The 13,645-nt window shown below is 52.0% G+C and overlaps 2 protein-coding genes across 2 annotated transcripts in view; one reads left to right on the forward strand and one right to left on the reverse strand.

Annotated features, from left to right (window-relative positions):
- Positions 1-315: 315 nt before the first annotated feature.
- Positions 316-9,063, reverse strand: LOC132400100 (uncharacterized; the record flags this gene model as incomplete). Its single annotated transcript, XM_059981175.1, has 7 exons — positions 8,815-9,063; positions 2,840-2,890; positions 1,695-1,917; positions 1,351-1,653; positions 1,077-1,280; positions 878-994; positions 316-545 (listed from the first exon to the last, which is right to left on the reverse strand). Coding segments are annotated over exons 1-7 (1,377 nt in total), but the record flags the coding sequence as incomplete, so codon positions are not given.
- The window catches only part of LOC132399664 (CUGBP Elav-like family member 3), a 107,840-nt gene continuing 103,089 nt past the window's right edge, over positions 8,895-13,645 (forward strand). The window contains exon 1 of the mRNA XM_059980300.1: positions 8,895-9,212. Coding sequence (XP_059836283.1) covers positions 9,068-9,212 — 145 coding nt within the window. The 5' untranslated portion in view covers positions 8,895-9,067. The remainder of the gene's footprint in view (positions 9,213-13,645) is intronic.

Genomic DNA, 13,645 nt, shown 5'->3' on the forward strand with positions numbered 1-13,645 from the left:
GGAGAGAGGGGGGGGAGAGAGGGGGGGGGAGAGAGGGGGGGGGAGAGAGGGGGGGGGAGAGAGGGGGGGGAGAGAGGGGGGGGGGAGAGAGGGGGGGGGAGAGAGGGGGGGGGAGAGAGGGGGGGGGAGAGGGGGGGGGGAGAGAGGGGGGGGAGAGAGGGGGGGGAGAGAGGGGGGGGAGAGAGGGGGGGGAGAGAGGGGGGGGGAGAGAGGGGGGGGGAGAGAGGGGGGGGAGAGAGGGGGGGGAGAGAGGGGGGGGGAGAGAGGGGGGGGGAGAGAGGGGGGGGGGAGAGAGGGGGGGGGGAGAGAGGGGGGGGAGAGAGGGGGGGGAGAGAGGGGGGGGAGAGAGGGGGGGGGAGAGAGGGGGGGGGAGAGAGGGGGGGGGGAGAGAGGGGGGGGGAGAGAGGGGGGGGGAGAGAGGGGGGGGGGAGAGAGGGGGGGGAGAGAGGGGGGGGGAGAGGGGGGGGGGAGAGGGGGGGGGAGAGGGGGGGGTGAGAGGGGGGGGAGAGAGGGGGGGGAGAGAGGGGGGGGAGAGAGGGGGGGAGAGAGGGGGGGGAGAGAGGGGGGGAGAGAGGGGGGGAGAGAGGGGGGGAGAGAGGGGGGGGAGAGAGGGGGGGGAGAGAGGGGGGGGGAGAGAGGGGGGGGGAGAGAGGGGGGGGAGAGAGGGGGGGAGAGAGGGGGGGGAGAGAGGGGGGGAGAGAGGGGGGGAGAGAGGGGGGAGAGAGGGGGGGAGAGAGGGGGGGAGAGAGGGGGGGAGAGAGGGGGGGGAGAGGGGGGGAGAGGGGGGGGAGAGGGGGGGGAGAGGGGGGGGAGAGAGGGGGGGAGAGGGGGGGAGAGAGGGGGGAGAGAGGGGGGAGAGAGGGGGGAGAGAGGGGGAGAGAGGGGGGGAGAGGGGGGGAGAGGGGGGGGGGAGAGGGGGGGGGAGAGGGGGGGGGAGAGGGGGGGGGAGAGGGGGGGGGAGAGGGGGGGGGAGAGGGGGGGGGAGAGGGGGGGGAGAGAGGGGGGGGGGAGAGAGGGGGGGAGAGAGGGGGGGGAGAGAGGGGGGGGAGAGAGGGGGGGGAGAGAGGGGGGGGAGAGAGGGGGGGGGAGAGAGGGGGGGGGAGAGAGGGGGGGGGAGAGAGGGGGGGGAGAGAGGGGGGGGGAGAGAGGGGGGGGAGAGAGGGGGGGGGAGAGAGGGGGGGGAGAGGGGGGGGGAGAGAGGGGGGGGGAGAGAGGGGGGGGGAGAGGGGGGGGGAGAGGGGGGGGAGAGGGGGGGGGAGAGGGGGGGGGAGAGTGGGGGGAGAGAGGGGGGGAGAGAGGGGGGGAGAGAGAGGGGGGGAGAGAGAGGGGGGGGAGTGAGGGGGGGGGAGAGAGGGGGGGGGAGAGAGGGGGGGGGGTGAGAGGGGGGGGGAGAGAGGGGGGGGGAGAGTGGGGGGGGTGAGAGGGGGGGGGAGAGAGGGGGGGGGAGAGAGGGGGGGGAGAGAGGGGGGAGAGAGGGGGGGAGAGGGGGGGGAGAGGGGGGGGGAGAGAGGGGGGGGAGAGAGGGGGGGGGAGAGAGGGGGGGGAGAGAGGGGGGGGGAGAGAGGGGGGGGGAGAGAGGGGGGGGTGAGAGAGGGGGGGGAGAGAGGGGGGGGAGTGAGGGGGGGGAGAGAGGGGGGGGAGAGAGGGGGGGAGAGAGAGGGGGGGGAGAGAGAGGGGGGGAGAGAGAGGGGGGAGAGGGGGGGGGGAGGGGGGGGAGAGGGGGGGGAGAGGGGGGGGAGAGGGGGGGGGAGAGGGGGGGGGAGAGGGGGGGGAGGGGGGGGGAGAGGGGGGGGGGAGAGGGGGGAGAGGGGGGAGAGGGGGGGGGGAGGGGGGGAGAGGGGGGGAGAGGGGGGGAGAGGGGGGGAGAGGGGGGGGAGAGGGGGGGGAGGGGGGGGGGGGGAGAGGGGGGGGGAGAGAGGGGGGGGAGAGGGGGGGAGAGAGAGGGGGAGAGAGAGGGGGGGAGAGAGGGGGGAGAGAGGGGGGGAGAGAGGGGGGGAGAGTGGGGGGGGAGAGAGGGGGGGGGAGAGGGGGGGGGAGAGGGGGGGGAGAGAGAGGGGGGAGAGAGGGGGGGAGAGAGAGGGGGGAGAGAGAGGGGGGAGAGAGAGGGGGAGAGAGGGGGGGAGAGAGAGGGGGGGAGAGAGAGGGGGGGAGAGAGAGGGGGGGAGAGGGGGGAGAGAGAGGGGGGAGAGAGAGGGGGGGAGAGAGAGGGGGGGAGAGAGAGAGAGAGAGAAAGAAAGAAAAGGTGCCTTTCTGGAGATGCCTACTGACTAGCCACTCAGTACACCACCATGCATTTTTACAATTATAATACTACAAAGTGCATTTTGTCCAAAAATTATTGCTGTCATACACATTTTACAATCATGGTATATGTTCTAATTATATAGTTAATGCATGATTACCACAGTTATCAATCCTGCTGTGCTTTTATACTTTGTCATAGATATTGACAGATGTTGTGCAATACATATTCTATTGTACATTAACATAAGTAATAATGCAGACTATTAAATATTTAAATATAATTGCCCAAATTAAGTATTATCAATGATAACCAATATTATACACACTATATCATATATATGCCTAATAGCATTAGATATACACTCAGTGGCCTTTTTATTGGGTGCAGGAGTGTACCTAATAAATTGACCACAGGAGTGGAACCTGGTGTGGTCTTTTTCTGCTGCTGTAACCCATCCATCTTCAGACTGTGAGGCATTGTACGTTCAGAGATGCTCTTCTGCACACTACTGTTGAAACGTGTTTACTCAAGTTACTGTCACCTTCCTGTCAGCTTTAACCAGTCTGGCCATTCTCCTCTGACCTCTCTCATTACCAAAGCACTGTCACAACAGAACTGCTTGTTCTTCATGCCATTCTCTGTAAACTGTGCATCAAAATCCCAGAGGATCATCAGTTTCTGAGATACTCAAGCCATCCCCATCAGGCACTAACAATCATTCCACATTCTTCCTCATTTTGATGTTTGATCTGAACAACTGAACCTCTTGACCATGTCTGCAAGCTATGTGTTGAGTTGCTGCAACATGATTAGCTGGTTAGATACTTGCATTAATGAGTAGGTGTACAAGAGTACCGAATAAAGTGGCCACTGAGTGTAATAACAACATATTGTATAATCAACATTACATTTAGCCTGCATAGTACATTATATGAAATAATGTATCTCGCAGCAATGCGCCTAAGATTTCTGTAGGTATTGTTTTGACATTTAATTAATACGTTCTATTGGAGGTACAATAGTGAGGGAGCAAAGTTCAAAGGAAATTTATTATTGAAGTAAATAAATGTGTGTGTAAACATACACACTATCCTAATTCATTGTCTTGCAGGCATACTCAATGACCATAATAGAATCAATGAAAGACTGCACTAACAGGGTGGACAACTATTGTGCACATACAAAAAGAAAGGGTAAATAAATAAACAAACAAACAAGCAAACAAGCAACAAATATCAAGAATATTTCATGAGTCCTTGAAAGTGTGTCATAAGGTGGGCGTTGGGAACGGACCCAAATGCAAGTCACAGACACTGAACTACCAGGAACAGGACTAGGTGTGAGAAGGAAGCAAGGGAAGTGAGAAAGAAAGGACACTGGACATGACACAGGCCCTACACGAAACAGGATTCCTGGCCTGGGCAAGGACTTGACTAAGATAGCGGAACCAGGGCATGGAACTGGGAACTAGAAGCCTGGGCTTGGACTCCGAGCCAGAGACTGGGCAAGGACCCAGAACCTGGGTCTTGACTCAAGCTCGGATTCCAGAACTAGGCGAGGGCAAGACGTGGCTACAGGACAATGAGAGACAACAGGACTGAACGTGAGACTCCTGGACAGGACGAGGGAAACCCAGCACCGGGCTGGGTGAGACACATGGACAAGACAAGAACACAAAGCCGTGGCTTGGACAGAACAAGGTTCTTGGACATGGCTAGAACTGGACAAGACCCCAAAGCCTTGACTTGGTTGAGGAAGAGACAGGAATGCAGAGTCTTGGTCAAGGGAGAGACAGTAACATGGAACACAGAGCTGGGACCCCTCCTTGGAAACAGGACATAGGGCCAGGACTCATACACAGAACACAGAGCCAGGATCCCTCCGTGGGTTCAGGACGTAGGGCTGGGACTCATTACACCATCAATACAATGAGATGGTTCCCAACACAAGATAGCAGCAGACAGCTGGACCTACCTAGTGAAGGCATGGACACTGTCAGCTCCCAACACTAGGTAGCGGCAGACGGCCAGACCTACCTAGCGAAGGCGTGGACTCAGAGACAGTTCAAAACAACGAAAGACAGTTCCTTATCTTGCTCCAGTGGTTGAACTTGACAGCAGTGAAGGCGAGGCTCCAGGAGGAAGGTGAAGGGAAGGGGTTTGGACAGCAACAATCCAGCAGCCAGAGGCTGAATCCTGAAGCTATTTATGAAGTCAGCCCAAACGCGAATCAGCTGCCTCAACAGAATCTGGGGAAACCCGGAAAACCTGGAATAAGGAACATGGACCAGACCGTGAACTGGAATGTGAATTTCATGGACTGGACCATGACAAAGTGAGTCTAATTTGTGGGAACAGTTCAGTGATGGGGCAAGTGAAGTTGTCCACTTTGGTTCAAGAGCTTGATGGTTGAAGGGTAATAACTGTTCCTGAACCTGGTGGTATAGGTCCTGAAGCTTCTGTATCTTCTTCCTGATGGCAGCAGTGAAAAGAGAGCATGGTATGGCTTTTGTGGTAGTTGTCAGATGCTTACTCCACCTCTTTACTTTTGAGTCCTGATAAAAGGTCTTGGTCCAAAACATTGACTATTTGTTCCCCTCCATAGATGCTGCCTGACCTGCTGAGTTCCTCCAGCATTTCAAGTGAACTGCTCAAAGATTTCCAGCCCTACAGAATCTCTTGTGTTTAGAACTGTTAGAGGTAGGGTGGCTTGTGAGGTTCCTTCACAGCACTTTGAGGTTCTCAATGTCATGATTGCTCCTTCTAAAAGTCTGGACAGAGATGTGTGGATTCTGAGGAAATAATGTGGTTTCTTATCATAACGGAACACAAAATTTTTTATCCATGTTTGACATCATCTACAATACAGCTTTGGTCAACTGAAGAAATAGGAACTCAAACCTGGCAGAAAATACCTGGTCTACCATCAGTAGAGATCCGGCCCTGTAAACCTGACTACCAGGGAGGAATCATACCTCTGGTGAAGGGGCTTGGTGTTTCTATTCTGGGGCAGCTCACTCATCTTTTGTCCCAACCAGGGCTCTCACCTGTGGCTTCAAGTAGCTGTTTGCATGTAATAGCAATAACGACCACACCCCATTACACTGCCTCAACAGGCAGGCTAAACCAGGTTAGGGGAGCCAACTGCCTCATACGCTGGAGAGATAAGGTCCTAGTGTGTGAAGTCAGACTGGGCAGTGAGATCCAATGGACAGAAAGGCAGTTCTGCAATGCTTCATGGCAAATTATGGCCATCCACTGCAACAAAGGAAAATACCAGTTATGATGCTTGTTCATACCGCAAGACCCTGAATTCAGAGGTCAAGAGAGTGGAACTGCAATGGCTTGTCCACTTTAAAAACTCTTCGGCACAGGTCTCTTGCCATGATGGCCAACCAACACAGCAGGCACCTTAAGGCACTGGAACTAAATCCACCCACTAAATCCTACAACCTCAGGGGAAGGACGGGCAACAATGCCCTCTTCCACACAGCATGGGAAAGGCAGCACTGGGGGTGGGCAGCACTGAGGGTGAGCAGCACACTCCCAGATGGATTGTGTGGAGGTAGTACTTCACTCCTGGAAAGCATGTCTTTTAGACGGATACAGAAGAGGCTGTAGATGCTTGAACCCAGCGCAAAAATAAATTGCTGAAGGAACCCAGCAGGTCAGATCTGTGGATGCAGAGGGATAAGTTCAGGACCCTACATCAGGACTGATAGCCTTTTGGATGACACATTAAACATAAGAGATGGGCTGTCTCGGGTGGACCTAACAATTACACTCTTTCTAATCCAAACGCGAGATTGCAGATGCTAAAAATCCAGTCATACACGCAAATTACTGAAGGAACTCAGCCAGTCAGGCAGCATCTATGGAGAGGAATAAACAGCCAACGTTTCAAGCAAGATTTATGAGAGTCTTCAAGATTTGTTTCTTTTTCCTCTCCTTGGATGCTTCCTGACCCGCTGAGTTCTTCCTGCATTTTGTGTGTATGCGTGTTGCAGAATTTTACTGGGTTCAGTAATGGTTTCAGCACTGGCTCACGGCAGTCTGAGAGACGCTGGAGATGGAGAGCGCCCAGCTCAAACTAGACTGCCTGATACAGAGATGGCGTTCCTTTGCGGCATTCAGGGACGTAGATGGAGCTACTGAAATTCAAGGCTCAACCCGGGTGAACCCGGAGAGAAGGGGTGGGGTGTCCGAGCAACACCGCCGCCTGCTGACAGGTGCAGTTGCAATGTGACTTTCTGTCACTGTACGTATGGGACAGGAGAGAATGAATTGCGAATACGTGTGTTGGGCACAGGTCTCGACCTCTATCTCTAACCACAATGAACTCACACGGTCTGGTAACAGTACAGGCTTGTAAACATTAACGTGCAATAAGATGTGGTATGTGACATAGACAATGTTAGGTGCAGGGAGTTGGAAGGAAGCAAGTATGGATCTATTTCTATATTAATATTCTGATTCAAGATTGTTCATTGTCAATCTTCAATAAACAAGTGTAAAGGAGAACGAAGTGATTGTTACTCTGGATGCCATCTAGCATAAAAACAATAAATGTAACTACATAAGATTCGCTTATGTGCTTCCAATAGTGGGGGCAATAAAGGGGATAAGCCCCCACTACCTATTAAATGCTCCCAATGGCGTCCGCCTCAAATAGCCTCTGACAGCTCCTGGTCTTCACGGGTGGTTTAGCTGCTAAACCAGCGGAACCGTTCCCTCTGCCAGGAGAAGGGGCGCAAGCGGGATACTGGCGGCTTAAAACCAGTCTCTTCGGACAGATGGGGCTTGTCGGCAGTGGGTTGGCAGCTCATCGAGAAGAAGGAAGGCTCTGATCTCAAATTCCCGCTGTCTTGCGGCTGACACCTATTCAGCGGGGAAAGCTTCGGGAATAAACCCCGGGGAAAAATCCGGGGCTGGGGTCCCTACGTTGAGTTCAACGCTGACTGACAACTCCTGTGGCGCCGCTGGTGCCAAACTTGCTGCATGGGTAACAGCTTGCTCTCCATATCGTACTGCCCCGGTCTGCGTATCAAAACAGCTAGGACGCAACATGTGTGGTCGACCCCGACTAACGGTGGCTTTAGTGAGGACCAGAGGGCATAGCTTTGAAGAAATATAGAAACATAGAAATCTAAGCACGCATTACAGACCCTTCGGCCCACATTGTTGTGCCGACCATGTAACCTACTTTAGCAGCTGCCTAGAATTTCCCAGCAGCATAGCACTCTATTTTGCTAAGCTCTGTGTACCTATCTAAGAGTCTCTTAAAAGACCCTATTGCAGAGGGACGCCCGTTTAGAACAGAGGTGAAGAGGAATTTCTTTAGCCAAAAGGTAGTGAATCTGTGGAATTCATTGCCACACACGGCTGTGGAGCCCAAGTCATTGGGTATATTTAAAACGGAGCTTGGCTATTCAGGGCGTAAAATGTTTCGGGGAGAAGGCAGGAGAATGGGGTTGAGATGGATAATAAAACAGCCATAATGGAATGAAGGAGCAGACTCGATGGGCCGAATGGCCAAATTCTGCTCCTATACCTTATGGTCATATACATACGCTGATTACACGCACATAAAGTGACTGTACATAAGGTGACCGACAGGAAATGATAAATTAGTGGGTGGAGGTGTTGATCAGCCTGGCGGTTTGGGGGAAGGAACTGTTTTTGAGTCTGGTGGTCCCTCTTCATTGCGGTTCATTGGTTAAATGGGTACTTATTAACAGAGTTTGATAATGTTTCGGACACTTGTGTAATGTAACACAGGAACCGGGTCCTGTAAATTGTAATAATGCATTTATTACAGCGGAGTGGCGTACTGTTTTGACAATGATTGCGTGCGGAAAGAATTAACGGTGAAATACAATTAGAATTTTTTTTTAATGCCAGATGCCGCCTCAGAGCGAAATCCGTGCAGCTGGCTCGGAGCCGGCGGCAGAGAGCCTCAGGTGTCAGCACTCTGAGAGTCTGATCTTCCGCTCCACCGCTCTTCCGACCCCGCTTAACCCCTTCAGTGCCCGAATCTCCTCCCTCAATTGCGTCAGACCTTCTCCTCTCAACCCGTGACATCGAAGGAAGCCGTTTCGGCCCATCTAATCCATGCAAGCCCTCAGAACAATCCAATTCCACACACCCCGATCCAGTCAACTTACAAGCTCAGTATCTTTGGGATGCGGAAGTCACTGGGAGAGCGTGCAAACTCCACATAGTCAGTACCCGGGGTCGCTGGAGTTTTGAGCGGCACTACCCCCTGCCTTTATGTCTCCTCCCGCTGGATTCCCAGCCAAAATACAAATCAAAATTGCTAGATATTGCATTCAGTAAAACTTCTGAAAATGTTACATTAGATTTCAATGCATTCCTTTGACGTTGTCCCGTTTGTATTGGGCAAGATTGGAGTTAATGCACTTTGAAACCGCTATGTTAAGATTGAAACACTTTAATTGACGTTCCCGGAAATTGATTTGCCCTAAAGTCACTTTAGAAATGAACGCGATAAGTATGAGAAGGTGGGAGCGTTGAGTTTCCAGCTGTCTCGTTCGGTGATGAAAGGGTTACGGGTGATGTCAGTATTTTTTTCTCTTTCTCTCCCCTCCCTCGCTCGCCGGTATCCGGGTCTAATGTTGAAATGGCCGCAGACGAGAGAAGAGACTTCATCCAGACTCCAAGCTCTGCCACAATCAGCAAAGACCTGCCCATCAAAGCCACCAATAACTGCACCGCCGGCGCGGCCAGTAACCCGATCAATAGCCACGCTCCCAGCGCCGTTGCCAAATCCACCTTCCCACTGGCCAGCACTCCTTTCATCCGAATGAAGGACCAGGACGCGATTAAACTCTTCATCGGGCAGATTCCCAGGAACCTCGAAGAGAAAGACCTGAAGCCTTTATTCGAGGAGTTTGGGAAAATTTATGAGCTTACAGTGCTGAAAGACAGATACACCGGGATGCACAAAGGTGAGCGGAGAGCATCAACAACGATGCCCACAGAGAGAGCAGGTGCAACTGCTTATTATTGACGTGTAACCCTATTTTTAAACTGCAGATCTGGTGGAGAGGGGTAATGCTCTCCCTTATAGAGAGAAGCCGACACTAAAGAAAGCAGAGCAAGCAACCACTTTATGTTTTAAAAGCAAGAAATAGACAAAGAGAACAGATGATCCAGTGTTGGGGGAGCTGAGAGAATGTGGTTGAGGATTGGGAGAGAGGGCTGGAGGAAGGAGACTGGGAACAAAGGGATGGGACGCCTGTGGGTGATTCGGCTGGCTGGGAAACAGACTCCCCCCAAATGTGTACTGGTCTAGGTTAATCAACTAAAGCCACCACATCAGGCACGATGCGAGTGCATTGGCATAAAATATCTTTATGAAATAATAAACACAATGGATTGCGTTTTTTAAAAAAAATAAAAGCAAGATCTGGAACAAATGTTTAGTGCATGGTCACAAAATATCCTTATTAAATCAAAACACGAGAACACAATAGACTAGACTAAAACAAGCAAGAACTGGAACCAATATATTTATGACAATCATGTTGTGGGCTCCTCTATCTCTCCTGTACTCTGAAATCACAAGAGTACACATACTGATGGTAGTGGCAGGGGGTGGGGGGGGGGTGCGCGGGCGAAGAACGAGCGAGTTTGATCAAATATAGAGTTACATCGCTGCCGAGTTAAAAATCTGCAACGCTGATAAATTATACCCAGACAATAGACAGCACAATGAGAGAGAAGGACACCGCCAGGAGACTTCCCCATTCCATGCCTCATATTCCAGGGAGGAATGGTTTTCTTTTCTGGGTATAATCAGCTTTTTACGGGGTGGGGAGGGTATTGAGAGGCAGATTGAACAGGAGGCGAAGGGAAGAGGCAGGGTATCCTGGGTCAGCATAGGCCCAGCTGGGGGAACAGTGTTTCAGCAGAGCGAAAGAGAGCGGGATGGACCATCAGTTAAGCGGTTTGAAACAGAGGAAGCTTCCTTTTACCGCACATAAATTAGACAATACATGCTGTGCCTTCGGATATTAATCGGACAATATAACAGTGACATTTACAAGCCTTCAAAGGAGTGTATTAGACTAATGTGTGAGGAGGATTGGGTTACTCTGGATTTACAAGGTATCGAGGAGCACCACCATTCCCCTCCCCCAGTCCCCACCCTTCCCTCTTTGACCTAATAAATGGTTTGTGTCACTAAAACTGCAAAGAGTACAAAGTCGCTGATTGAACTTTGTCAAACCTGACACACAACTGAAATGATCAAAAATCAACTTGGACCACGCCAGTCACAGAGGGACGTCCCATGGTCTGCACACTGACCCAGTTACACGGGGACGTCCCATGGTCTGCACACTGACCCAGTCACACGGGGACGTCCCATGGTCTGCACACTGACCCAGTCACACGGGGACGTCCCATGGTCTGCATACTGACCCAGTCACACGGGGACGTCCCATGGTCTGCATACTGACCCAGTCACACAGGGACGTCCCATGGTCTGCACACTGACCCAGTCACACAGTGACTTTCCTTGGTCCGTACACTGACCCAATGGCAACAGGTTCTCCCGTGGTCTGCACACTGAGGCAGCCGCACTGGGACCTTCCGTGGTCTGGACTCTGACCCGGTCATACAGAGACCTCTCATTGCCCGTACATTGACCCAGTCATACAGTGTATAGTCATCCTTTGGTCCATACACTGGCCCAGTGGCAACAGGGATCTTCCATGGTCTGCACACTGGCCCACTGGTGACAGGAACCTCCCACAGTCCATACACTGCTTCAGCAGTGACAAGGACTACCCATGTCCACACACTGACCCAGTTGCACAAGGCCTTCCCACGGTCCCATCGGAAACAAGAACCTCCCATAGTCCCCACACTGACCCAGTGATGGCAGAGGCCTCAGGTATCAATGTGAAGACCACCGGAGCCCCTGTCACCACCGGCTCAGTGTGCAGACCATGAGAGGTCCCTATCACCACCAGATCAGATGGAGGTTCTTGTGTGACCAGGGCAACACGTGGACCACGGGGGTCCCTGTAGTCACTGGGTCAGTGTGCAGACCATGAGAGGTCCAGTCACCAGCAGGTCAGTGTGCAGACTATAGGAGGTTCCTTTGTTACCAGATCAATGTGTGGATCACAGGAGATCCCTGTCACCAGCAGGTCAGTGTGCAGACCATGGGAGGTTCCTTTGTTACCAGATCAACGTGTGGACCACAGGAGATCCCAGTTACCACCAGTTCAGTGTGCAGACCATAGGAGGTTCCTGTGTAACCGGGACAACATGGGGACAGAAGCTTCCCATGGTCTGTACATTGACCCAGTCACGCAGAAAGTTCCTGTGGGCCACACCTAGACCCAGTAGTGATAGGGAACTCCCATGGTCCGTACATTGACCCGATTACCCAGGAACCTCCTGTGGTCCTCACACTGACCGTCACACAGGAACCTCCCGTGATCTGCACACTGACCCAGTACCTATCGGAAAGTCCCATGGTCTGCACACTGACCAGTCACACAAGGATATCCTGTGGTCGGCACACTGACCCAGTGTCAACAGGGGTCTCTCAGGCTTGCACATTGACCAGGTCAGACAGGAAACCTCCCATGGTCGGCACACTGACACACTGGTGACAGGGACCTCCTCTGGTCTGCATATTGACCCTGTCACACAGGCGCCTCCCATGTCCGCACACTGACCCTGTGGTGACAGGGACTCCTGTGGTCTACACACTGACTGAGTCACGTCGGACCTCCCGTGGTCTGCACACTGATCTAATGTGACAGGGACAGCCTGTGCTCTGCCCACTGACCTACTGTGGTCCGTACACTGACCGTTCATGCCAGCAGCTCCCCAGCCACAATCTTGCGGGCGGTGGGGCAAGTACCACACATGGTACAGGTTTATGAAAAGTATGATTATAGAAGAATCAGATTTATTGGCCGACAAAAAGAAGTAAATGAAAATTTTGTTATTGTCTAAGGCTGAGGAACCAATAACTGAAGTAACAGATGCAGCGGTTTCATGTGATGGTGGTGGTGGAGTTTGTGAGCACCCTAAGGTGTACGTAATTTTGGATATAGAGACAAAGGTTGGGATATGTGGTTATTACAGACTTCAGTTTGAACAAAAGCATTATCATTGAGATGGAGTAATTTACAACAAGTCACTGTCTATCTCCACTGAATGACCTCAAAGAAAACTTTGACAATAAGTTAATTGAACTTTACATTTGGTGTTGCTCAGTTTAAAATGAAGTTAGAATGAAAATAATCTCTAATAAGACAAATGTGATGGAAAAAAAAGTGGCACAGGGTCCTCTTGTGGTTCACACTCTGAGCACACACAGGGGCCTCCCGTGCTCCATGCACTGACGCAATGGTGAAAGGGACCTCCCTCTGAATCAATGCCTTCTTTCCTCTGCCATTGAATTCAAAGCCACCTCCTTCCTGAATCCACACGTCCATCCCCCACCATCACAAATCCACACCTCCTTCCCCTTCAAAGCCATGCTTTTCTGCCCTCCCCCCAAGAATCTACACCTCTATTCCCCAGAGCCCACTCCTCTCCCTAACTCTTGGACATCACTTGAGGCCAACTCCACAGAAAACACAGTGAAATCCTGAAGGAAATTATGAAGAGAGTTGATAGGAATCCCTCTGGCTGGAAAGATGCAGATAGACATTGACGTGGTTTGTAGGTCTCTGAAGAAGGCACTAACAGAAGTGGCAAGAGAATGAGAATCAGGTTTAATACACAAAAATGTCGCAAAATTTGCTGTGTTGCAGCAGCAGTACATTGCAATAAAAACTAAACATTGCAAAAAGAAATATATAAAATAATTAAATTAAATAAGTAGTGCAAAAAGAGAGAAAAATATAGTGAGGTAGTACACGTGGGGTTTATTGTCCATTCAAAAATCTGATGGCAGAGAGGAGAAACTATTCCTGAATCATTGAGTGAGTGTCTTCAGGCTCCTATACCATAAGACTATAAAATATAAGAGCAGAATTAGGCCATTTGGCCCATCAAGTCTGCTCTGCCATTTCATCATGGCTGATCGAATTTTCCTCTCAGCCCCGATCTCTTGTCTCTCCCCGTATCCCTTCATGTCCTGACCAATCAAGAATCTTCAATTCCATCAATTTCAATATTGACTGTGCTGAGAGTTTAGTCTCTGCAGGCATGTTTACACACCATCCAGAAACTCTACACCAACACGCCTTGCACAGTAATAAGACAGACGGTGCTGTGCCCCCACCATACAGTCTCTCTGGGCTTCCGAATCTGATGCGAAGTGGTACACAGGAGTGTACAGACTGAGCGGATAAGGAAGCTGCCCCGCAGTGACAACTAACTAGTCTGGTGATGCCATCCGTTGACC

Source organism: Hypanus sabinus, chromosome 9, assembly GCF_030144855.1.
Source record: "Hypanus sabinus isolate sHypSab1 chromosome 9, sHypSab1.hap1, whole genome shotgun sequence".
NCBI classification, from domain to species: Eukaryota; Metazoa; Chordata; class Chondrichthyes; order Myliobatiformes; family Dasyatidae; genus Hypanus; species Hypanus sabinus.